Below are 25,507 nucleotides of genomic sequence, written 5' to 3'. Positions count from 1 at the left end.
TCAGTGTATTAGCTTTAGGTGTAAGCAGAGGTTTGTCTTCTGTATTTAGCTGTGCTTATGTGTTTCAGACCATCCCTGGGATGGTCCAGTGATAAAGTAAGGTAGATTTTATTTTTTATTTTTGGAAACCTGAGTTCTGTTCCTGAATTTGCTTCTGTTCTGTTGGAAAAGTGAGCTTGTTTCCTGCTTTGCCTTAGTTTAATCTGTGATTGTAACAGGATAGGGTTTACCTCTAAAGATCGTTGCATTGCAAAATGAATGTTGCAGCTGCACGATGCTTGCGGTCAGAGAACTTTTCAAAAGCACTCAATGCAATGCATTAATTTAGTGTTAGGATTCTTGTTAACCTTTTTGTGGAAGCATTTCATAGTACTTTTGGAAAACCTGCCTCTTTGGTTCTGATTTTTGGATGTCTTAGTATTTAGGCTTATTTTTAAGACATGGTGTTCTCACAAGGTAGTTGCAATACTGACATCAGTGATGTGCTAATCAGCAGTAACCTGGACTTTGAAACTTTACTTTTTTTAAGGTAAGAAAAGGAAGCTTGTTTGCGCTGTCTGCTCCCTCTGGTCTTGTTTACTTTGGGACTGAATTGTGACCACAGACATGCTTTATGTCATACTCAACATAGACAGTGTGGGTTTTCTTGTTGTTATTGCTTTTCTTCACGTGGTTGTCTTAAGTAAAAAGCTTTTTATCTTCCACCCAAAACGCTGAAATGATCCTTCTGTTGCAATAGTGTTGGAACGAAGCAAATTTACTTTGTTAGTGTTACAAACTGTGCCTTTTGAATTCACCATTATAGTGGGTTTACTGCTTGATCTGCTTTGGTTTTGGAAAAAATACCTCATCTAGAGTTGGTGGTTGAGTGAAGGGCACTAGTGAAGAGTTAGAGCAGAAGATGGTTGGTTTCTACTCTGCTACACAGGCCATACGTTCACAGAACAGTAAGGCCCACTTTTGAGATGCTGCTGTCAGATTTTAAAAAAAAAAAATATGCTGTAACCGTCTGAGCCGTAACCCTGAACCTATGCAAGCTGACTGCTGATTCAAACTCCTTGAAACTTCTCTGAAAACTATGTTCTGGCAGACTTTGCGCCAGGTTAGGTGTTATCTTACTTACGGCAGCTGGTAGAAAGTTAATTGAAAACCCACATGAGTACTGTATCTCCCGTCATGCTTACCATGTCTAAAATACATGCAGTGGTTTCGATGTGATAGTACCCAAATCTGAAAGCTATGAAGTCTCGGTGTGAGGTAGATTGCACTGGTGGACTAAGTGCTAATTATCTTCCAAATAAAGGAAGCTAAAGACTTCTGCTTGAGAAGATGTCAGCTTCGAAATGTAATGGTGGGGATTAAAGTATATTTAATTCAGAAGATAAGTAAAAAGTTTTATTAAAAGGATGCTATTAAGTGGAGTTGTCTCTTTAGTTCTCTGGCTTTTTCAATAATGCTAGCTTTTGCAGCACGGCGGGTTCATTTTAAAATCACTAAAAATAGACCATTTTTGAGCTTGACTTAAAATTGACAATCAAGAAAATAGATTTTTAGAGGCTTATGGTAATAACTTTTAAAACTTTGCTTTGCCCAATAACTTATCCTTTATACTGAATCATAAATGAGAGCTCTTTCAGCTATTCTTTTCAATGCAGCCAACTTCGAATGAACTTCCTAAAAACAGAAAAAAAACCCCCTGTAGCTGCTAGTTTACCAGCAGTCAAAAGAAAGCTGAATCCTTTCATACAATTGAATGTTAATTCTGAGAGAGATTAAATATTAACACCTAGTTTGTAAAGACTAGTTTGTAAACAACGTGGTACGTTGAGAAGGCTTCAACTTCTCCTTTTATTGACTGTTAAAAATCAAATATGAAATCTCCTGCATTTTTTCTTATTTGTAAATTCATTTGAATAAGTTACTAGTATGGGAGAGGAATCCAGCCTGGGTGACTGGTCATAGAATTTAGATTGTGGAACACATACTCCTGATGGCCAGAAGAGAGAATTATTTTGGCTATGTCTGTAAGGGAGTTGCTCGAAGCTGTTACCAAAACAGCTGAAGATGCAAAGCAGCAGCTCTGGAATAGGATTCTTCTGTCTTGGTTGCAGTCACAAGCTTGATTGAAATGTGGTCCAGGAGGGGAGTTTACCTGGGGGGAAAAAAAAAACATAAGCTTGCAGAGCCTTTGACACATCTGGTAGAGAAGCTGGGCAGATCCAGCAGTCTTTCCGTTTCTCCCCAGAAATACATGCCGTGGCTGCGTTAGTCTTTGTAACTGATATATAGAGTAAGATTAACTTGCTTATTTATCACACATTTATGTAACTGTCACCATAGCCACCTCTGGCAAACTTTTTTCCTAGGCATGTAGTTGGAGGCCGCCTTTTGCTCTGAGCAGCACAGAAACTAAATCTGAATTTGTCATCCTGTTGCTTACTCAGCAAGAGAGTACTGTGTCTTGCTTTTGTGAAAGGGTATATTCTGTAGTATCAGTCTCTGTCATTATTCTTCCAAAGGGAGCTAGACTATGGATGTTTTAAAATTGTTTTGGACTTCTCTGTGAAAGTATTTCTGGAGAAAGATGGAGAAAACTCAGATGGCCAAGGCTCAGCCTTTCCTCCAGTCTGTCTTAGCTAGAGTCGGAGGACTAAGCCCTTTGTCTTCAGAGGATTTTGGCCAGGCTTTCTGTACTAATACTGCCTCTTATCAGAAGGCACTTTGGTACTTTGATTAATTTGGACATGCCCTGTTAAGTAGTCACTCAGACACCTCCCAGAATTAGTCTGCTAATCTTGATGTATACATTTCTTACTACTGGGTGCTTATGGGGAAATACAGTCAGGTCCTTATCACCAAGTATACTGCAATAATGAAAGCGCATTATTCAGCTCTTCTATACAAACCGTGAGCTGGATGTTCAGGAGAGCAGTAGAGAGCTAGAAATTCACTTAAAGCTGTTTTGGATGCCTCTGGTGTTGCCTGCAAGCATAAGTAACATTCATGAGCCTCCTGCCCTCAGTCTTTGAGTGAGCTCCTGAATGAGTGTAAAGAGGTGGAAGATTTTTCTGTCGGGGAGATTCACCTTCTGAGTTAGGACAACCACCAAAGTCTTTCTTTCATTAAATACCTCTAGTGCTACTTCCATCTTCTCTAGGCGTGTATGTTTTAGCGCCAAGAAGAAAGGCAAATCTTAACATCCTTGATAGGCACGATGCTGCTTCTCCATGTAACTTGCAGGGCATGAAACCAGTAAGGGAGAAGCAGGAAACCAACACAGCCTGTTTTTGTGCTGTTGACATAAATTTCAAGGACTTTTTTCCTCATTTGACCTTTGCCTTTCTCATCAGGAAAACCTGGTGGTGAGTTACTGCAGTGAACGCAGCAGCAGTGGGCATTTGCCCATTCTCTGCCGGCCCAAGCTCTGTGCTGCTGCGGAGGCTCGTTTCCCCGGCAGTGCAGGCAAAGGAGGTGCTTCTGCAGCCTGAGCATGGGCTGCCAAATTCCAGTTTGATTCTAAAAAAAAAATGTGTACACCAACAAGATAAAACTCTGCATATTAAAGGTCGCCTTGTTTGGAAGAAGGGTATAAACATTTGTATAAGGCTAGACAAATTCAAATGGGAAGATAAACATACATTTTTAACACATGGGTGATAAACTGTTGGAAGAATCTGCCAAGAGAAGTGGGTTTTTCCAGCTTTCAGCGTCTGAAAAGACTAGCTTTCTGAAAAATATGTTTTAGTGAGAAGCGAGTGTTTGGGCCCTACAGAGAAGTAGCGGAAACCCAGGAGCCTGTGGCACAGATCGAGATGCAGCATAGGGCACAGTGTTCCTTCAGGCCTTTCTTCAGGTTCCTTCAGGCCTTCGGGTCTGTGTCTTAGCTTCTTCCCTCCCTCTCCTGATATGTTAACATTAATGCACATGACATACTCTCTTACCGGGGTTTTGAGACTGGGGGATGCTTTCGTGATGAAGGAATTTGAGGGACGGTTGGGGCTGCATGCAGGGGCCGCCTTGCTTGTGGGGAGGGGCTGGGGAAGCAGGGTAGCTGGGAAGAGAGGAGACAACACGTGCATCCAGGACGCAGATAGCATGGCCTGATGACTGTTGCCCTAAAGCATCCAGCTTGGGATGTGTAGGTGCCAAGAGTGGACTTCATGTGGGAGAAGACGTTCTGGAGCTGTTAAGGTAAGTAGTTGCTTTATTGCAGTGGACAAATTGGGTGTTTAGTGACGAGGAGGAACCAGGGCGAGGGCCGTGATGACTGTCCCAGGGAATTTGATTTGGAATTTGCATTACGGTGAGCCCTTGTATGTCTCTTGTCTCTTGTCACCAACAACGGACTGCAGAGCTTGAGAGAGCCTAATTTCAGCTCCTGAGATGAAGATTAGGAGGTCTCTTGTTAATGAATGTTATGACAAAGATTCATTTGGCAGCGGGCAACGTTTTAACGATGTAAAGTTTTTATTTTTAGTGCGTGTTAAATCTTATGTGGATAGCAGTATGCGTGTTTTGAATTTTGAGTGACTACGATGAAAAAAGCTGGCTTTTTGTTCATTGGATCATCTTTGGTAGTGTGCTAAATGCCTAAGACTGCAATATGTCAGAAAAATATTTCTACAGGGAACACAGAGAATCGTCTCCTACAGGGCTTATGTGCATGAAAAAACTGTCTGTGGATGCTTATTTGGGTTTTGTATACACCCAGAGCTGCATTTGTTAATCAAGTTTATTTTTAAGAGAAGCTTGTGGACAGGCAAATTCCTGGAATTGTAACTCATCAGATTTGGGTCATATAACCATAAAACATAGCTTGGAACAAAACCAAAACAAACTCTTATGGCAAAGTCCTGGTATCTCTAGGTCCTTCCTAATTTTCTGGGGAAGGCACCTTACTTGGAGAGTGCTGGAACTCCAGAACTAAGTCGTACTTCTACAGTCAAATGAACCGTATTTTGAGATCTAAATATTCAGCTCTTAAAATAGCTTTTGTGCAGTCTCCTTTCTGTACAAATGATAAAAACCGTAAGGCTTTTGCCTTACAGCGGAGTCAGAGCAGTGCAGCTTCACCAGTATAGACGCAGCTGTAGTGACAAGGAAACTTGTTAACGGGAGAGCAAACAAGTGTACATGCCGTACTGCTCTGTCCTTTTCTGGCTTAAAAGAAGTCTTGGACAGAAATCTTTCTGTAGTTGGCAAAGTATACAGCCAGTGTACACCTCGTATGTGTTGACTGTTTGTTAGCAGAAAACCATTTCAAAACTAGCTATTTTTAAATGTCTCAGAGCTGTAACTTGGCGAAGTAATAGAATGATATCTCTTTTATCCATATTTTCCAAGGAGCTTCAAAATTTTTGAGTCGCATCCCACGTGGAACCTATTTCAGAGTTAGGAAATGCAATCCTGTTCGCTGTACAACTCAAGTCCCCTGTTACATCGCTGGAAGAGACATCACCACATGTTCTTAGGCGAAACACAGCAATTTCTCTAGAGAATCAGGTAGAAAATGACAAAGTAGGCAATAGTTTTTACCACTGCTAAGTAAGAGAAAATTAGGCATGCCTTACTATGCATATTTGTATTTTTGAGATGTTATATCAATGCCAGCTACTACTATACGGTATATAACTTGTGGTATCTATTGCAAAGGCGGCTGTCTAAATCATTTCCAATTGACTTAGTTTTGATCCATCTTGAAAGTACCAGCCCGAAAGAATTGGAAGATAGTCCTGTTTGAAAGGCTAAAAGAAAGTTGAGTAATTTGTCCTGAATCCTACCCAGAGCAGTTTTGTAGTCATTAATAATTTCTTTATTAACAAATATAACTCTGTCTTGGAAAGTGTCATAGGAGGTGAATTTTAAGTGCTTTCTAATGCAGTGAATAATCGAGAAGATGCTTCTTGTAGTAACTCCTTAAAACAAGAAGCTCAACTTGGGGAAATAAACCATTTTTCTGCGAAGACACAGGTGTTTAAGCCGCCCTGCTCTTCTTATGAACAAAAGTTTAATTGATTACTCTTAAGTGGTTTCCAGTCTTCCCTCTCGTCTAGCACTTGCTCCGAGATCACGTGTGCACTTTGCTCCCGAAATGTTTATAGGAGGAGATGACTACATCCCTGGTAACCCTTTTGTAGAATAAATCACGAAGCCGAGTGCATGCCTGTGCTGTGTGCTCCGTTGCAGGGGAGGTGCTGGTTGCCCTGGACAGAATAGTTTCCAACAGTGGAAAGCCTTTTTTTACACGAGCTCTTTGAGAGGGGGATTTCGTCTTACGCCTCCCAGCTTCTCCTGAAACAAAAAGCCAACCCTTCGTTCACGCCACGCTCCAGATCCAGCTCACTGTTGTGTTTTCTGGGTGTGGTGGCAAAATGTCCCAAATTATCGGTGTCTCTGCTGTTGAGTGTGGACCTGTAGGTGGCACACAGCCAAGCGAGCAACTTGACGTGCAGTTTTAATGTAGGTTAGATGATCTATTGCTCACAGAGGTCAAAGCCTCTCCAGTTTTCTATTTTTGTGACAGTTCTGGCTAATCTTCCCTATATTTTATATAAATATATATATATATTTCTATATCTATCTATCTATATCTCTTCCCTATATTTTAATAGAAGCCCTCCAAATTTTCAGATGAAATTGTGAATAGAGATGGACACTCTGAGGTCCTCGCTGAACTGTCATCAGTGTCCAGTATATTAGTGTTACAACAGTGTGGTTTTATTTATCATCTCAATAGAAATTCAGTGCTTTGAGGGCTTTTGCAAACAGATTCCACCTCCTGGAAGGTGAAATTACTGCTTTGCCTGCTGTCATTTTGTTGCCAGTCCACTATTCAGTCTTGATTAAGCAACTTTTTCTTTAGAAAAACAGTTGTTAATTCTGTTATTTAGTATTTTTAAAAATTACTGTAAAAGGGGACTGTTTCTGCAGAGATACCAGGCTGTATCCAGTACCGGGAATTCAGGCAAGGTCAGAATTTTAATTGGAAAGTGATGAAATGTTCTCAAAAGTGCAAAGTCTGGGACTTTTTATGTCAGTCGCTGACTTGCATGATAACAAATGTAGGTGAATGTCAGTCTTATCTGTTGTGCATCTGCTCTAGGTTTCCTTTCGATATCGCAGTGCTGACTGCAGGACATTTTCAACCCCGCAAAGGGAGCAATAACGATCTTACAAGGCCGAGGAGAAATGCTGTAGTAAATGAAGTTTGACATCTTCAAACTTAGTAAAACTCTTGGCAAGTGTTTCTGAGAAGATTTTGAGCTTGCTGGTGTTCAAGGGGGAGGTGGATTAGCTTTGCTGGATCCTGCACTTTGGGCTGCTAGTAGTACAACATGGTCTTTGTAGTTAAACAGTTCAAACCTCTGCAGTTTTGATTATTTGTTTTAAACGTTTTTCAGATATTTACAGCATGGTATAATGAGTCCGCTGACAAATAGTCACTTAGATATTTGGAAAAGCTTTCACTGCCACTACAGAATTACAGGAGATGCGGGTACGTCCGTATGCCGGGTGATTTTGAGCAGAAGCTCGTTACGGCAGCTTCAGGTGTTGAGCTGTTGTCCTGTCGCGCAGTTTCGGTGGGTGCCTCCCTTCCACGGGCGCATCCACCTCTCCACCGAGAGCCGGTGGCATTCAGGTGCTCTTTGCTCCCTTCTGGAACGTGGCACGCTCCAATTTCTCTGCCTTTGGAGTAGCTCTTAAATTCTGGTTCCCCACTTTTTCGCTTTGGCCTCAAAGATTGTGGTTGGAAACGGTTGTTATTGTCCTTGGCGCTTCATCCTCTGGATTCAGAGGTGTGTTCAAAGGTGGGATGGTGCTGCAGCAATGTAGGGTGGGAACAGCCATCGCTCCAGGCATGGGCAGCTCTGGGGTGGCCTTCCCAGGAGATGGGTGCCTGTGTTGAGTGCACCAAGCAGGTACTAATGTCGCTGTTCGAACTCTCCTTCTGTTTCCAAAACTCGCAAAGCTCTCTTGGTAAAACGTTCCCTGTTCCCACTGGATCTCTGCAGAAGGTGCATATAAACTGACTGATGATACTGTTTCCAGGCACAAAAGTTAATTGTAAGTATCGTTATTGTTGGATCGTAGTCATGTTTCTGACTTGGTGTTTGGTTTTTTTTTTAATTGAGAAAATTTTAATTTGTGCTCTTTGTTTATTGGTTATTTTGGTCAGAACTTCAGTTTGAGCAGTATACATGGAACAGTTTCTTTTTGTGTATATAAAAGTATGTATGTATATGTTTGTGTGTATACGTTTGCCTGTATAAACAGTTATTGATAGGTCTTGGATTTGAAAAATTCCTTGTTGTATTCCTAAACTATGGTGGGTTTTAAAGCACAGGCTGAAGAGCTTGATTATGGGTGGGAAAGAAAGATTGGAAACTTTGAGAGTTCCCTGATGGATTGGAGATGCCAAACAACAAAATGTGCTACAGCTTGAGAGTTACGACCCCTGTAAGGCCAGTGTACAGGTTCCTAATTAAATACAGTATTTAGTCAGAATTAGTATTGAATGTCAACTTGAAACACTATTTTTTTCAAACTCAGACTTCTCATTAGTATGTCAGTACTACTGAACCAAACGCCAACTAACGGCTTAGTGCTCTTGTTGTCAGGAAGATGTCAAAAATAGGATTGGGTTTTGTGGTGAAGGTTCACAAAGCACTTTGAAAGCTATTGAGCTGTCAGAAGACACATCCTGTTACTATGAGCACGTGTCATTTCCAGGGTCAATTAAAAGATGATGGTCTTTGTATGTCCATTAAAAGATGATGGTCTTCGGAGCTCTGTAAATCAGGGATGTGTGCAGGCACTGGGAGCTGGGATTTGCTTGCCCTAGTCCTAGTAATGCAGGGATGGATGAGGACTGAATCACACGCTGGGGGGTATAATTGGAGAGGGCGGGTATCCTTTTTTTATAATTAATATGTGAAACCCTTAGTGTCATATTTAAGGCTCAGGGTAGAAGGGAGAATATTTTTCAAATGATTAATCTGAAAACAAACTGAGCACGGGCAATGCAATATAAAATGTGGAGCTTGCTCTTACTGTCTCGTGTCTGTGAGATTTCAACAGCGCTAATAGCCATTTGATGAAAATATAAACTTGGTGATTTTGCGCTTTTGCCAAATTACTATGGAAGTGTTGACAAAACAGCTGGGGAAGTCATTTATCACATTTTTCTGAAGTCACTCATGAGATTCTTTTCCTTTTAAATTTAACTGCATGGCTTTTTGCTTTATATATAATTTTTTTCTCTTATGGCAGTCTGGGTTTGCTGTACATTAAGGTTTTGAAGACTGGTTTAAGGCTGATAATCACTAGAAAAATGTGTAACAAAACTGTACAATTTGCAAATTGGGGCTTGCTCAGAACTGCTCTGGAGATGCTCCTTTCAGTGGGGGCCACTAATGGAAATATAAGGCAACGTCTTGGTACTTTAACTTGTCGTTTTTTAAGAGTTACAAAGATCTGTTCATTGCGAAAGCAGAAGAGCATTTTTCCTCTGCTTGCTGTCTGAAGAGTTTTCTAATTAGAAGCCAATTTTGCTTGACCTGGTGGTGGTGACTCCTAGGAGGGTTGAAGGCAAGAAGCAAAGTTTTGTCTTTCGGGGCAGCGAAGGGGCCCTTTCATCTGGCACTGGGAGGTTCTGGAGCGTGATCGTGAGAGGTGTGAAGGTCCGTGGGGCTCTGCTGGGGCACAAGGAGCGAGGAAATGCTGGTGGAAGGCACCTTGTGTCTGGGTACGCAGTGGAGGACCTGGCCAGGCTGCAGGTAGCTGTGCCATGGATTTTTTGTTTGTTTATTTGTTTTCCTCCTAGTAGTGAGTATTAAGTTGCATTGTAAGGGCCGTTTTTTTTTTTTCTCGGTAGGATTTTGGTTTGCACTTCAAATCCAATTTCAAAGTGAAACGCGAGCTGTGAGGCTTCTTCATGGTAGAGATGAAACCTGCAGGGATTTTTGCCTGAGGTTGAAATATAGGTGAGATGAAAAAAACCTCTGAATACTGAACCCAATCAAGTATTTTGATGTTAGTGATACCAGTTCTGGAGGAAGAGGGGCCGTGTAAGGGAGGGAGACAGTTACAGCGATCTGAGCCCCGTCCCGCCTACGTGTTGCATAGGGAGTGTGTTGGGGAGAGAAGCCCCAGGAGTCGGAGCCCCCGGTGCAACTTTTTAAGGGGGTCTGACAGGCAACACTGCAACGTAGTGGCATACAACGTGACTTGCAGGAAACTATGGTAGAGAACTGACACGACCCTGAAAAGTGTAGAAAGCATCATCTTTTAAGTAATCTCAATTGCTGTTTAAAAATCAGGTCTGTTTGTTCAAACTCTGAGCTTGAAATCTTGCTAATTTGTATTTATATATGTCAAGCTGCGAAGCTCATTCCTTGTTCTTTGCTTCCTTTCAAAATTCATGCAGAAATTAATAAAAGACCCCTGTGTGATAAAGTCTTTTAAAATTAATAAAATTCACTTTGAGCAGCAGCATGCAAATGGGGTCATCTCTCTGCTTGCTGGAAACGTGGGGATTTGTGTTACCTCCTGCCATTTGTATTTCCCACATCCCAAATCTTTAAGATGAGAGCAGTTGGCGTAATCCATAGGGATGCCCTGGTGTGCTTCGACAGATGCAAAATAACTGCAAAAGCCTGGATGTGCTCAGCCTGCACTTCTTTCTGGCCTCAAATTTAATGTAAGACCGTTCATTGAGCTTTAAAAGATCTTCCGATGAGTAAGTTTTGGCAACAAGGAGGTAAATACAGGCTCTCTCAGCAACTCCCCTATCTGTACTCAGGCTGTAGAGCTCGGTGCCACCCGATACGGTCCAACAGGAGTGGCTTTAGCCCTTGATCCCCATTTAGCCACTCAGGGGAACAGCACAGTGACATCTCCTTTCAAAGTACCCATTTACATCACTGCTGCAGTTAGTGTACGGCGTATGCTCATTTAATTTTCCCAGTTTGTTGCAGACTGGGGTCTCTCTGTGGCAAAATGTCATCGTCTTGAGTAGCTTGATGTGCTGGGAATGCAGGATTCATGTTGGTACACACTGGGCTGAATACAGGATATAATGGGGTTCTTGGGCGTGTTTGGGGATGGTAGGTAAAATCTGGATGGCTAAAAAAAAGAAGAAAATCAAAAGGCTGAGCTTTCTAAGGGAGCTGCTGTGGGGCGGGGAGGGTGAGCGGACCCGGTGTGGGGCTTTCCCTGCCCCTGCCCTGCACCGCAGGCGTACGGGCTGGGTAGGAACAGCGTGAACTGGCACCAGAGCAGCTGGATATGAGGGCAAAAATAAAAGGAGCAAGTCCATTGCCAGCTTTTAAAGCCAGAAGGGCAGAGGATTGCTATGTGCGTTGAGCAAAAAGTATTGAGCCCTGCGCTCTCCTGGATGCTGGACGTGCTGCAGCCATGGCTCTCCCAGGACAGAAATAGCACTGCGAGGCTTGCTCCATCACTCTCTGTCCTTTTTCCCAAATCCCATCCCCTTTTTTTTCCATCACTTCCCAGGAACTTCACCGCCACCTCCCGTGCTGTCTCTGGCCCCTTGTGGACTTGTTTTCCACCCTCGCAGGGAATGCCCAGCTCCCACGGCAGAGGACATAGTGCTGGTCCTGGCCTGGGAAAGCCCGGCCCAAATCCCCCAGGTTATAAACTTAATACGATGTTTTGAGTTGGAGCAGGGAGCCGTAATGCACGTCCGAGCGCGGTGACGTTGGTGTCGGCAGAGCTGTGCGGCTTGGAGCCAGCGCAGGGTGGGAGGTGGGGAGAGGATGAGGTGGGACATGGCAGCAGGTTTCTGCAGAGGGTGCAGGTTGAGAGCTGACTGTGTCTTTAGTTTTTAACCAGCTGAGGCTCCGGGCACCACTTCAGCTACATGTTTCCTGGCATTGTGCAGGAAAGATGTCTGCCACCACAGCAAACCCTGAATCTCCTCATGCTCTCTCTTTGAATATAACAGTGGCACTGAGGAATATGCAATTGCTCCGGAAGAAAAATGATTGCCAATAATTGGTGAAAGCCACTGATTTGTGTGAGATGACTCAAAACGTCGTCCTTCATCCTGTGCTTTAGCTGATAAACTTCAGTGTTGAAATAAACTCCCTTTTCGGTTTACAAAAGCTCTGTCCCTAGCAGTGATGGTGCAGATGGGGCAGCTGCTCCGGCATTCCCCGAATAATTTCAGAGTGATTTCAGGCTCTTTCGGCTTTCGAGTCTACTTGCATTTTTTTTTTTTCAGTAGATGTTAAAATGTCTGCTTTTTCTCATAAGCATCACATCAAATAGCAAGAGAGAGATTTTTTTAAAGGTTGTCACTGTGAAACTCAGACAGCGATGTTTTCCAAAGAGGACTTGATGCAAATTTTAGTTTCTGTTGACTCTGACAAACCTGAGAGAGTACAGGCTGCAAGTGGGTTTTATAACTCCTGCTGTTAAGCGTCACGGTATTTGTCTTTCCTGGCATTTAGAAACAAGTTTAAGAACGGTTAATCAGAAGAACTTGCTCAACATAGCCTCCAGTAATGGTGAGGGAGTATTTTCTTGGCTGAGCGTGTTGTCTACAGTTTCAGGAGGGGTGGGGGTGTGCACATGCGGTTTTGTAAAATACCCTGGGCTTGGTATCTTATGAGCATCCCTCGCTCCCAACAGAAATTAAAAGAAACTGTGAAGACTTGGCAACTTTCTGAAAACAACTTTCAAGTTTGGTCCCCCAAATTAGACCACTTCTATGTTTTAGTAGAGTTACTTGGTCTCCTGATGTTTTCTCTGTGCTATAATATATTAGACATGAAGCTTCCAAGAGAAGAAACAAGAGAACCAGTTATTCTCCAGGAATTTTTCAGCCCAGGGTAATCCAGGCCTGTAGACATGTCATTTCCATTAAGTAAGTTCTCAGCTCCAACGGGCTCCTCTGAAGTATGAGATTTCCCAGCAAATGTCAGACTTGAGTCTCAGAAGAACCCTGGTATCTTCTGCTAAGGTAAATATTAATACTGGAGCTGCTGTAACAGCGGAAAAGTTTATCAATCAAAGTTTATCGGAAAAGATCTTATCAACAGATTACAAAGATTGTAGTGCTATCGACTTCAGATAAGTGTATTTAAATGGGGATTTTTTTTTTTCTTTCTCTTTGCGTTGCTCCTTCAGTCGCAGCTCGGCTCTCCCCAGCAGCAGTGGAGGCAGCTGAGTCATCAGAAACTCCAGTGCCCTCCGTAGGCGCAGGGTAAATTCCAAGTCCTTGTAATACGAGGGGGCAAAAGAGTCAAGCAAAGCTTTTTTCTTTTGCACTCTTGTTTTGTTGTCAGTCAGCATTGGTAGCAGCTCAGACGAACGTTAGACTGCCAGTTGAGACCTCTCTAGAAGCAGCAATACGGTGTTCTGCTCCGAGCTTCAGAAAATACACCACCTCTTCACTTTAAAGTCTTAAAGTATTAGAAAGACACTTTGCTGGCCATCATTCAAGAAAGATTTGAATGGAGTAAGCTTCCTGCAAGCTGTCCTTGCACAACCAGCTCACTGAAGCTTTAGCTCGGAGCCGTCTTGTGTCATGAGATAAAGCCAGGCGTCCCTCACCTGAGAAGTTGCATCTTCTCCTGATGCTGCTTGCAGGAAGGGCTGACGTTGTTTGCCGCCTTGGGGAAGTCTTCCTCTGGACTGAGCAAACCGGTGCGCCTACTTTTTGTTTCTTAATGCAAGGGAAAACCCTGATTATATATATATATTTTTTTTTTTTTTTTCCCTTCCTTGGTTAGGTAAGGAAATAGCATGCAAGCAGTAGGGCTGCTGTGCGGGAACCATGAAGGCTCCACTTCCTCTTGCGCGGGAAGTGACATGGTAAATGTAAATAAGTGGTTCGATATCCTCAGGATGTTTACCTGGGTTTGTTCAGCATGTTTCTGTTAATTACTATCTTGCCATTAATTACTGCTGATTCCTGGTAGGATTTCAGTTCAATTCCAGGACGTACACGGATGTTACTTAGCCCGTGCAGGGCTGCTCTTTTGTGAAGTGCTCCGTGACTTACCCGTCCCATCTCACCTGGAATATCCTCTGCCTTAGTCTTTTTATTCCTGTGCGTTATCTCCAGTTTCCAGGAGCGCCCATGGACCCCTTGGTGTAGCTGTTGGCTTCCCCAGAGCACCCGCCTAGTCCAGGAATTGTACTCACAGTTTGCCTTAGACATATAAAATCGATGCGTTACCGAAAAAATAGGAGTTGGCAGTGACTTTTCTGATAACGTTGCCCCTCACGATAGGCAATATTGCCCTCTACTGGTTAATTACAGGTTAAAGGATCCATATTTTCCCCTTTCACGTAGCAGCACTTTGCTATGAGAAGTTATTTTTCAGCCCTTCTTGCTTGGAGCAGAAGGCAGGTTTTGGTCCTAATGCGGTTTTTTAGGATGCTACAGCTCGTGTTTGATTTCTTTTTCCCCAGAAGCTGATTTTCATTTGGGAGGACCTGGTGCACCCGCACACCAAACTTTATTGTTTTTAAATGTTAGTAGTAATGCTGAATCCGTCATTTTCAGAATTAACCCTTAGAAATGTAACTTCTCCAAACTGGTTTTGCAAGTGAAATAACTGCAAGGTTTTTAATTGTTATTTGCATTAGTAGAATAACACCTTTTGCTTTACGCTGTAATCTGGACGCCAACTCCAGCAGCGCCCGATAACTGCCCCCTTCCCTGCCCCAGCTGGGGCGGCTGCACGATGAACTGGATCCAGGCACTGAGCTGGGTTAAAAATAAGCTCGCAAAAAGAGTGTTATTTTTAACCCGGGTCAGTCCCATGCTCGGGTTCACGGCGTGGCTGCCCAGGCTCTCACGTGGGTGTGCTGGCTTGGAGGCGCGGGAGACGGCAAGAAGGAGCCGTGGGGGGAACCGAGGGCTGTTTAAAGCCAGAGCACTCCTGAAAGTTGCTTCTCAAGTGAATATTCCAGCTCTGAACTCGGCTATGGACCCCCCCTCCGTACCAGCTGTCTTCCTAAAAGCTATTTCCAGGACAAACATCACTGCTGACAAAGCTCCAGCAACGTTTAAGCACTTTTTGGTGGTGATGCCCTGTATGGCTGACCTTTCCCAGAGTAAATTATTTTCAAGTCTCATATTTGCAATTGGTACGCTAGCTTTATTCAGAGTCTGGCAAGAATGTTTCAAATATGTTTAAATATGCAGAACAAGAGAAAATAATTGATGCAAACGACACTTTAGTTTTGCTTTGCAAGGTGTATTGAAGATAGCTGATCAAAGATTTGGAGGCTCATACTGTGCACAGCACCAGATAATTCAGCATTTGAATCACAGGCGACATGATGTTACAGCATTTAACTGATCTGTGCTGCCATCCTGCTCTCCTGCAACTTGGAAAGGGGAAAAAGTTTGGACAATTTTTGGGGGCCTATTTCTTGAACTAAAACTTGTCTTTACTTCAGGGGGAGAATGGAAAACTGAATGACTCTTGGGTGATCAAGATGGATTTAATCCTTTCAATACTTAAAGGGGGCTTATAAGAAAGATGGGGACAGACTTTTTAATAGGGCCTGTAGTGATAGGACAAGGGGTAATGGTTTTAAAGTAAAAGAGGGGAGATTTAGACTAGATATAAGGAAGAAATTTTTTACAATGAGTGTGGTGAAACACTGGCACAGGTTGCCCAGAGAAGTGGTAGATGCCCCATCCCTGGAAGCATTGAAGGTCAGGCTGGATGGGGCTCTGAGCAACCTGATCTAGTTGGTGTCCCTGCTCATTGCAGGGGGGTTGGACTAGGTGACCTTTAAAGGTCCTTTCCAACCCAAACTATTCAATGATTCTGTGATTTAGCTGTAAAAAGTGCTGCCTGCGTAGTGGTGGGGAGCAGCTCTGCATCCTCCCAGGCCTCTGCCGTGGGGCGAAGGACGGGTGGGGGCAGGTGCAGGCAGCCCAGAAATAGGAAGCACAAATTATCCTTCAGGAGGAAAACTGGGTAACTTTGTAGTCTAATCAAAGCTAATAAATTGTTTGACTTCAGTTGCCACTGTATTATGCGTTGTGGCACGCAGATGCAGCCCCTCTGGTGTGCTGATGCTTTCACAACGTACCCCAAACAGCAGAGTAATGCTGAGGGCAGCTCAAGACGGAACTTTCTTGCAGTGGAACACAGGTCAGCTCAGCGTAGCAAAAATGCTAATTACAGATCCTTGATGGCAGAAAGGTAGGGAGCTTGCAAGGAAAGGTTTAACACAAACTTCCAAAGGGGTGCTGGTTCCCCGAGTCCAATACTGAGGAGTTGTGCTCTAGGTTTTAGCATAGATTGCCACCTCTTTTGGGGCAAACGGTGGGTTTGAACACGTTTGCAAACAGCCCCTTCACCACTTGTTCTCAGCGGACGGTATCTAAGCGTTTCCTACTGATTCCCACCCTCAGCCACGTGCTCTTCCCTCGCGCTTCAGATGCCGCTGCGTTGCACAGATAAACCCCAAGCAGGAGCAGCCAGGTCCTGCATCTCAGACCGGTGCAGGCAGCGCCAGCAGTGTGCAGGCAACATGCCAGCAGCACCCAGCACAGCCAGGGCTCTCCTGGGTTTGTTGGGCTGGTGCAGCACCTTCATCCGATGTGATGGTGAAGTACAAAGTCCAGCTTTGGGGGTTAGTTTTGGATCATTTTTGAAGGAAAGAGAAATATGCATTACAGGAATTGTCTGTTTGTGGCGTTTTTTTCTTGGTCTATCATCTTTCATGGAGCAATTGAACTATGAACGCTGCTGGAGGAGGGGACAGTCCTTGCTCTGGGCCATCTGCAGAAGAGCTGCAGGTGGAGGACCTTGGAGAAGGTGCATCACGACTTTTCGTAGACAAAAAGTGTCACAGTTGTAAGGACTTGCCCCAAAACTCACAGGAGGTGCGTAACAGGCAGGTACCGTCATTTTCCAGAGTCAGAGTTGTGCTCATACCGTCAGGAGCTGAAGGCGAAAACCTCCTCTGGAGAGCAGCTCTCATAGGATTTGATAAAGCAGGACAAGCTCTGCTGCCTCTTCTCTAGGTTGCAGTTGATTTAATTGGAAAGTTTGGAGTACGGAATATCTTTTGCATTTTTATATTTTATTTTAAGTTGGACTCGAGCAGTGAGCGCTTGCTGGAAGATCTTTCTGCGCCTTCATTAGGTGCTCAGCGCTGTGGGGCTGGTGGCACAGCTCAGCTCCCAGAGCAAGGGAGCTCTGCGGGAGCGTTCACTGCAAGCAGCAGATCAAGGAGGCAACAAGGGTGCAGGAGGGCCAGCGTGCAACCATGCTGCGGGTACGTCAGCAGGGAGGAGCAAGATTATTTTGAATTCTTCCAGTGTTAAACTGTGCCTTTCACACCAGCTGAATTAGACTAAAGGTGCTGAGACTGATCTCTAGCGTAGTTAGGAGTAATGTATTGGGGTGTGTGTAGAGCATCTGGATTAATACTGAACTGCATTAAGTGTTACTGTGGCTGATGGGGGTGTTTCCGTGACACACACTCTCTCTCTCTCTCTCTCTCTCTCTCTCACTAGAACGGCCTCAGCACATTTCTCATTCCTGCATCTGCTTGCCAATATAAATTTTAAACATGCATCAAGTAAGACTTTGCACATCACAAAGCAAGCCATGCAGTCTGTGTTTCCATGGGAGGGGAGGGATCTCCTATTTCTGGTACACTATAATTTGTTAGGAAGTGAACTCTCTTGACTGGGTTTTTCTATGTGCAACTGGCGTACATGGATTTCCTATGCTTTTTTTTTTTTACTCCTGGCATTTTATAGGCTTCATCTTCATAGACCTGGTACCATCAGACTGATGCATGCTTCAGTGCTGTTTGTATAGCGTGTAAAATCCCGTAGCCTCTTATGGGAAATGCCAGCGATTCTGCATCTGGCGTTTTCTGAGCTTTTCCTTGCCCACCGCCTCTCGTAGCTGGAGTGCTGTGCCCCATGTGAGGGGAAAAAAGCCGTCCTGCCAGCCCTCTCCTACTGCAAGGAGAGCTGCACGCCCAGAGTTTTACATTGGTACGATGCAGGCAGGCGGCGTCTCAATGCAGAAATCCTTGGTGTTAGCATCACTTGTGTTTTTGTCTTGTTTGCTTGTGTCTTTGGAAGCACAGGAGAGTCCAGAGTAAAAAAGCGTGAGTGTTGTGGCGGGGGGGTTGGGGGGGGAATGGGCATGTAATCACCTGGGAAAAGGGCTCCTCTGCGTAATATCCACGCACATCAGGCGCTCAAACGCACGGCAGGGCGATGTGAGGCATGTCTTGGAGTCCTCTTCTCCTGCGAGGCCTTGGGTGCCGCACTGCACTGTGAAATGACTTTTTAAACATACCTTGCCTCCTTTTCCTCATGCCCTCAGAAGCATCTCCCCATGTATGATTACAAGGTAAAGACAATGCAACCTGTGTTTGAAAGTGTCGGTGGTTTGGTGCACACAACGAAGTGGGTATTACTGCTCTTGTTCCTTACTGCATACGTGGTGCTTTTTCCATCTTCAAAGCATTTCCCAGCCATGAACTAAGAGCACACGCATTAGCTGAGAGCACACACCCCTCCCTAAGCAGCTGATGCTGGGCACATCCTGGGAAAAACTTCCAGAATGTGACACACCACTTTTGAGGCAAATAAAATGACGCCGTATTTCATCAGCTCTATTAAAAGTACTTAAGTAATTGAATTAATGAAACTTTAAAAAGCCTTTAAGAGACAAATGTGGTACACACCTTTCTTCTCACTTTTTTTTTTCCCTTTTCTTATTTTCCCCGTTGAATGTCTTTGGTTGGCTTTTTTGTTTGTTATCTTACTGTTTGCTTTTTGATGTGTGGTTTTGCTGGGGTTTTTTGTGTTACGGTAGCAGATTTCTCTGCTTTGCAGCATCGGTACTGTTACAGTTTCTGCAGCAAAGGAAAGCGTCATCTGCAAAATAGCATGAGTATGACTGGAATACCTCATCTTTCATATTAATTTTTGCAGACATTGGGTTTTTATTTCCATTGCGTTCATTCGCCTTTGCTGTGCGTGCCTGCCTTGCCGCCTGGACTGTGCCTACCTCTTACATATTCAACCCCATTTCTCATCTTCATGTGATCTTTCACGCTTCTCTACCATCCTTCCACTTACGGATGTCCAACGTTCAGCCCCTCTGAATCCACGTTGGCTTTGTTTTTCTCCCACCATCCCTGTAGCCAGCTTGGGTTTTTCTCCCTCCTTCCCCTATATCTTTTCCTTGAGCAGGGTCAACCCTTCCTAGGCAGACAGTCCAGGCGAGGTGGGAGAAGATGACATACTCTGCACAGGACAGAAGTATTGTCCAGGGCCATGTGCTCAGCTCGCTCACCCTGCCTTTTGGGAAAAAGGAAACAGTGGCCCTAGAGTTGTCACATCTAGCTGACTTTTTTGGGTGGCTCCAGTGTGGTGAGAGGCCATTGATGGAGCTTTCTGCTCCAGACGCTCCCCGATCTGCAGATAGACAGGAGTATCTGTGAGCTAACCACAGCCAAGGCAGTAGTTTAGTGACACTCAATTTCCAGCCCAGTTTTGAGGTTTTTTTCAGGCTAAATTTAAGCGGTTTGGGTGCAGCTGACTTTTCTTGCACTTTGCTTTTTCAGGTGAGGCAGATGAAGAAGCCTTTGCTGAGGAGTGCAGACGGAGAGGACAACACGCCCTGCCTTTCCAGCCGACCAACCCTCGCCTGCTGAAGCCTCACAAGCCTGCCAGTTCCCCCAAATATGCCTATCATTATAATAGCGATGAGGTGGAAGAACAAGATAGAAGCCGGGTTACAAGCAGCTTGGAGACCCCTTTTTATTTATCAGGTGTGCACAAGCATGTTGATGAGAAATGCGCAGAAAAGGATTCCTCAGCTAGTCAAAAGCCAAAACCAAAAAGCCAAGCAAGAGGTTGTTGCTGTGTGTTGACTTAATGTTAGTTCCCTGGTAGATAATAAACAGCAGCTTGTGTGCCTTCATCCTGCATTAGCTCTGCTCTTCAATTTAGTCTAGATTCACAAACGCCCTGGGATATTCAAGGATCCAGGACAAATAGTGTTATGCTGCTGAAGTGCCTGTGCTCTTTGTTCTTAAAAGTGAAGGCCTTTTAGAGACTTAACTAATCACAATACTTTGCACATTCATTTATTTAAATTGTGCTTGGCTTCCTTGCTGAAGGAGAAGTTCAGCAACTTGATATTATTTCTGGAAGCTGCAATTTTAGGCACCTAAATCCTAATAGAGAAGGCTGAGACTGTTCAGGTGAACACAGAAGCGCAGCGATTGTCCCAGTTATTTTTGGAAGTAATTAGTCCTTTGATATATTTCCTGTCTGTAATGTTTCAGCAATATAGTCCAGAGGCTATCTTGGACAACAAAGTCCTCATAACTACTTGATTTAATTTGAACCTGTGGTCAAAGATCATCCAGGACTGCCAGGACAGGTTTTTCTGAAGCATGAAGATGCCATTCTACTTGGATGCCCAAACCAAGGGCCCTTCTCAGTAGTGCTGAATTAGATGAAGTGCTGGGCAGCGCGAGCGTATGAGGCTCCTCAGGGTAAACACAGCGCATGAAAAACATGCACTGTACCCCAAAACATGCACTCACGTACTCCCAGTGCTGTACCAACTTTTGCTGCTTTTATAAGCCTTTAAATCTAACGCTGTCTTCTGTACAGAAGACCTAAAGATATGTGGGATGACAGCTTGAAAATAGAAACATTCAGATAAATGTCTTCCTGATCAGTTGCTGGCAGTTTTGTCTCTTTAGGGATGGCTAAGTTGAATCTTTTCTTTAAAAAAAAAAAAAAAAAAGGAAAGTTTAAAATTTCTCTACAGAAGCCTGAATGTAACCTCTGGGCTGATGTCCTGAAATCTCCCACGCAGGGGTTACAGGTTTTGTGTCTGTAGCTGGCAAAACAAAACCTTGGCTCTGCATTTGGAGACTTGAGGTTCTCTGCAATCATAACAATACTTTGTAATGGTTTCCAAAGAGCATCCGAGTTTGACACGCACCTTGCAATTTTTGGAGCAATTTTTACGACTGCTTAGGACTTTTTGCTGTGAATCTATTTATGCTCCAAGACGCACAAGTTTGCAATTAAAATGAATTTCCAGAAGTATTTGTGCAATCACAAAATCTTCTCTTCTACCAGTAGATTGTGAGTTGCCATAAAAGATTCAGGGTGAAAACTTGATTGCAGTAAGACTAAGATGTTACTGTTGCTTTAAATATTTTGCCTACTGTTCCTCTGATGGACAGGGCTGCTGAAGGACTGGTCGAGTCAGTCATAAAAACCTACGTGAGTGTCTTAATCCCTCCGTGGGAAGTTTGCGCACGAGCCCTGGCCATTAACGCCGCTCTCCTTCATGGGTGTTCACCTCTGCCGACCGCCTTGCCCAGCAAGCAGGCTTCACCAGCGCAGCTCTGTAATTATATAGACCACTTACTTGCTCCCGCTTGGCTTCTCATTGATCACTGCAACAGCTGCCGTGCTTACACGGGCCAGCGTTGGGAAAGAATAGCATCTTTTTCTCCCTTGGTCCAAAGCTCACTCACTTCAGTGGTCCAGCCCACTTGGTCCAGTGCCCACTCCCTCAAACCAGGCACTGTTCCACCTCCAATCAGATGGTTTTTCCCCCGCTGGCAGCAAGTGGCCCTTGGCAGCGAGACTGTGCAGCAGTTTTAGACGTTGTCCCTGTTAGAGCACCTCAAGCAAATCCTCAGTCATTAATGATTCACCTGCAGTGAAATGGTTTTCTTTTCCCAGCTCTAGGAGTGGGAATGTTTGAGTTTTAATCTGGAAGTCTGTAGCAAATTTACATGAAGGAAAAGGGGATAGGTTTCCTCTTGAGTACGTGGTGGGAATCCCTCTGGAAGTGGCTGCCTCTCTCTAGCACCCAAGGAGAAAGGCTGGCCAACTTGTTTAGACTGGCAACCGATATCCAGCGTTGAGATGAATCCTCTCCTTAGTCAGGATTTCCAGTCATTACAGTGGGTTTTTAATAATATTAAAAAAAAAAAGAGTTCAGTTTGATTCTCCATCGAACATCAATACTTTGCGTTTTAGTAGAAATTGCTCTGGGTTTCATCCTGTTCCTGGTTTCATAACAGCCTTTAGAATAAAACTTGTACTCTGAAGTTGCTGCGTATCTCAAACGGTGCTCTAGCTCCACCCAAGCAATTTTTTTAATAAGAATTCAGATACTACAAGTAATGCACTGCCTGATTGTATGATGTATGGCTGACGTGATATCCAAGCTGTACCGAAGTGGTATTAATGCCAACAGAGACCTGGGGGTTACAGCCACTAATGGTAGGGGTAGTGGTAACTACCCCTAAAAAACTGCTTCTCTGGATTTGAGAGTTTTGATCTTTATCTAGCAAGAATGGTTGAAATGTTTAATTGTTAAAATACTGAAAAATACGCGATATGAAAGATCATTATTTGCAAGATAATATTGCAAGGTTTGCTCTTCCTTTTGCATGAAATAGCTTGCGTGAACCTAAAACTTACAACATTAAAAATTCATTTCTGCTCCATTTTCACCCGCTGGCATCCCTGAAAAGGAAACCACTTTTAAAGAACTAGCCTAACTAATCTTGATCCTTTCCTGGCATGGACTCCTCTGCTGGAAAGTTGAGCTATTTGTATTTTATTACATCTTTAATGCAGTCTCCGTTCTTTTTACCGACATATGGTTTCCTGATTTACACATTACTAACTAGTAAAATCGACGTGCTTGGTTATCCAAACTAATTACCTTATAATTCTCTCACATACTTGTATTTGGGCATGTAATGGAAAGGGAAAGGAAAGCAAAGCCACTGTTTTCTGTGGAAATCTAATACATGAGGAATGCTGGAGGTGCGGAGATGGGAAGGAGTTCACTCTCCCTTTGCTCCACATCCCCTGGCTGTAACTGTGCGCGGGTGGGACGGGGTAACAGCCGAACTCTTCTGCAGGCAGAGGGTGGGAAGATTGGCTGGTGGATTTGGAGGCTGGCTCGTTGTTCCCTGGCTTAGCCAGAGCTGCCTTCGTGCATGTTTTTTTTGGCTGCTAGTATGAGAGCATCCCGTTACCCATTTGCTTCCCATAGAAGGTGGCTGGGTTGCACATGGAAGGGTTTCCAAGGCTGCATAGCCTTGCAAGCTTTTGCTTGCCATGTGGGAGTAAAACCTTGGACTCTATTCAGTAATAGTATTACCTTAATTAACAGCAGGCAAGCAGGTTGTATCTGGCTTGGTATGTTCTTGTAGCAATTCTAGGCAGAATTGGTAATGAAAATAGTATGGTGAGCAAGCATGAAGGAAGGCCTCAGTAAGTTGCTAAAGCTTTTCAGTCCCCTAAAACATCAAAGTTGGAATTACATCACTGGGTTGGCCAGTAAAACTGGAGAACTCACCCCTTGGATTTAACAGTGTGGATAATTAAATAGTGGAGCAGCATACCTAGACGGGGTGGGATGTTTTGTCACCTCAGGTCTTTACGTAAAGGCGGGTTCTCTCCCCGCGATGCTCTGTGGCATGGGCAGGAGCTGTGGATGCGGTGAGAGAATTAGTAGGTCAAATCGTGGTGTGTGTTGGGCAGTGGCTCGGGCTGAAAGGAGGGAATGTGAAAGTGTAGTGTAAAGCTGTAATTGTAACTTGAGTCACACGCATGAAATTATGCTGAAGCTGTGATCTGGGGTGAATTTTTATAATGGCATATGCAAGTGTGGTCAGTCTAAAATAACAGATGGTGGCGGCAACTCAGAAGTAAGCTAGCTACCTTTGAAATAGCAATTTATTGTTTTGACTAGAGAGATATTTCTAAGAGCAGAAAATTAGAAAGCACACTACAGAACCCAACGTGCACGCACCTCGCGGCCCTGTTAGAGCTCTGCGCGCACGTTGAAGCCATGACCAGCTTTGCTGGTTTGAAGGAGGGCAAAAGAATGGCCGCAATCTTAGCAAAAAGTTAGTAGATCTTGAAAACCATTTTCTCTGGGACTTGAGCAGAAAGCATGAATCCCTGGACCCCAACCTCAGTGCTTCAGAGCCTGAAAGTGGAAGGAGGCTCCTCCAAAGTCTTCACCTTCACAGGAGATTTATAAAAATCAGGCCATGGCCTTTATTACTGACTGATGTGGGTCGAGAAGCAGAAACGCTGCCTGTTAATCGTCAGTCGTGACTGAACACCTCATTTCCTTCTGCTGACTCCTACGCTCTCCTGTGCTGGCAGAAGGAAGGTGGAGCAGACCCGTGGCTGCTCTCTGCATCCTGGTAGAGCAGGCAGATGTCAGGCAGGGCAGGAAGAAGTAGGATACCACAAATGGGTTGGGTAGGAGTGTTTTCCCCAGGACACTTGTCCCTTTGGATCAATCACTCGATGTGCACACCTCCCTTGCAGTTGCCGCTCAAGAATGTGCCGAGTTTCATAGTGACTGAACAAACCTGTGCCTTTGGAGGTGCAGATGGCAGAGAAGTAGAAAGCCAGAAGGAAAGTCAATCTGGGACCCAGCAGAGAGGCTTCCCAATTTGTTTTGGTTCTTGCTGAGTGTCTGAGGGAGTTGCTACTAAGCGTCGTTGGAAGTTGGTTTTGGTCTTCAGCAGCTTTTTGAAAGTTGGAATAGCTTCTGTGCTCTTTATGGTGGTTCTGGAAGTAGAAGAGAGGGGGATGAAATGGGAAGAGCGGGTCAGCAGATGCTGTTTGTTTTAGACAAGAATTATCCAGGTTGTAAAACAGGTGTAATTCCAAATGGTGTGGATTCTTGCTTCATCCGTCTCTGCTCCTGGCAGCTGACAAAAGCAAGAATGTTCCAAGTTAGGCTGATATCTATCTGCATTGGAGTGAATCTGTTTTCCAAATGTCAAAGCTTGGGGAAGCTCTCAGCAACCTGTTCTCCCCCCACCCTTCCCTAAGACTCTTTATCTTAATGTAACACATTTCCAGAGTTTAGATAGGTAACAATTGCTTCTAAGGGTGGAAATTTGACAAGCCCATCTCCAAGGCCAGAAGCGTTTGGCTGAAGCCAGTTCAGCCAGGCACTAACTATGGGAAGTCTCCATGACTGCTTCGTGATGCTGGCGACTCACCAGGACACAGGTTCACTGCTAATTAATCAAATAGTAATGGGGCTGCTGCTTCTTTCTAATTCAGATTTTGTTCGCTCGTGACTTTGGGGCTAGTCTTGTAACCAAGGCAGCTAAATATGCTTTTAATTAGCGCTGGTTGAAGTATTCAAGTAAAATAAGCACCAAAGGGTTACATCTTTATCGTGGAATTTTTATTTTTACTAGGAGCTGCTTCCCTTGTTTGGATCAGGTTTTTGGCCATTATCACCCAGCATAGCATCACTGGCGCTAACACACTGGCAAAGTTTGACCTATCCTTTCTTCTTAGGTGGGGGTAGAAAAGGAAATGGTCGAGAGTGAAATTATTTATCACAGCAGGCTCGAAACAGAAAAGACCTGGCAGTTTTCTCTTGAGGAATACTCTGTGTTTGTGCGTTATCTCCTACTTTGGCCAATCTGTTTCTGTGTGTCA

At 44.1% G+C, this 25,507-nt stretch overlaps 1 protein-coding gene across 3 annotated transcripts in view; it reads left to right on the top strand.

Moving 5' to 3' along the window:
* Positions 1 to 25,507, top strand: part of DNAJB6 (DnaJ heat shock protein family (Hsp40) member B6) — a 65,162-nt gene that overhangs the window by 35,667 nt on the left and 3,988 nt on the right. For 2 of the 3 annotated variants that reach the window (XM_072854703.1, XM_072854704.1), the window contains exon 9: positions 19,597 to 19,955. In XM_072854703.1, coding sequence (XP_072710804.1) covers positions 19,597 to 19,910 — 314 coding nt within the window. In that variant the 3' untranslated portion in view covers positions 19,911 to 19,955. Of the gene's footprint in view, positions 1 to 19,596; positions 19,956 to 25,507 lie in introns of those variants that run through there. The other variant, XM_072854705.1, reaches the window with a different exon arrangement.

This window comes from Ciconia boyciana, chromosome 2 (genome assembly GCF_034638445.1).
Source record: "Ciconia boyciana chromosome 2, ASM3463844v1, whole genome shotgun sequence".
Classification (NCBI taxonomy): Eukaryota; Metazoa; Chordata; class Aves; order Ciconiiformes; family Ciconiidae; genus Ciconia; species Ciconia boyciana.
Note: the sequence above shows the minus strand (reverse complement) of the source record. Positions and strands in the feature narration are given on the sequence as shown.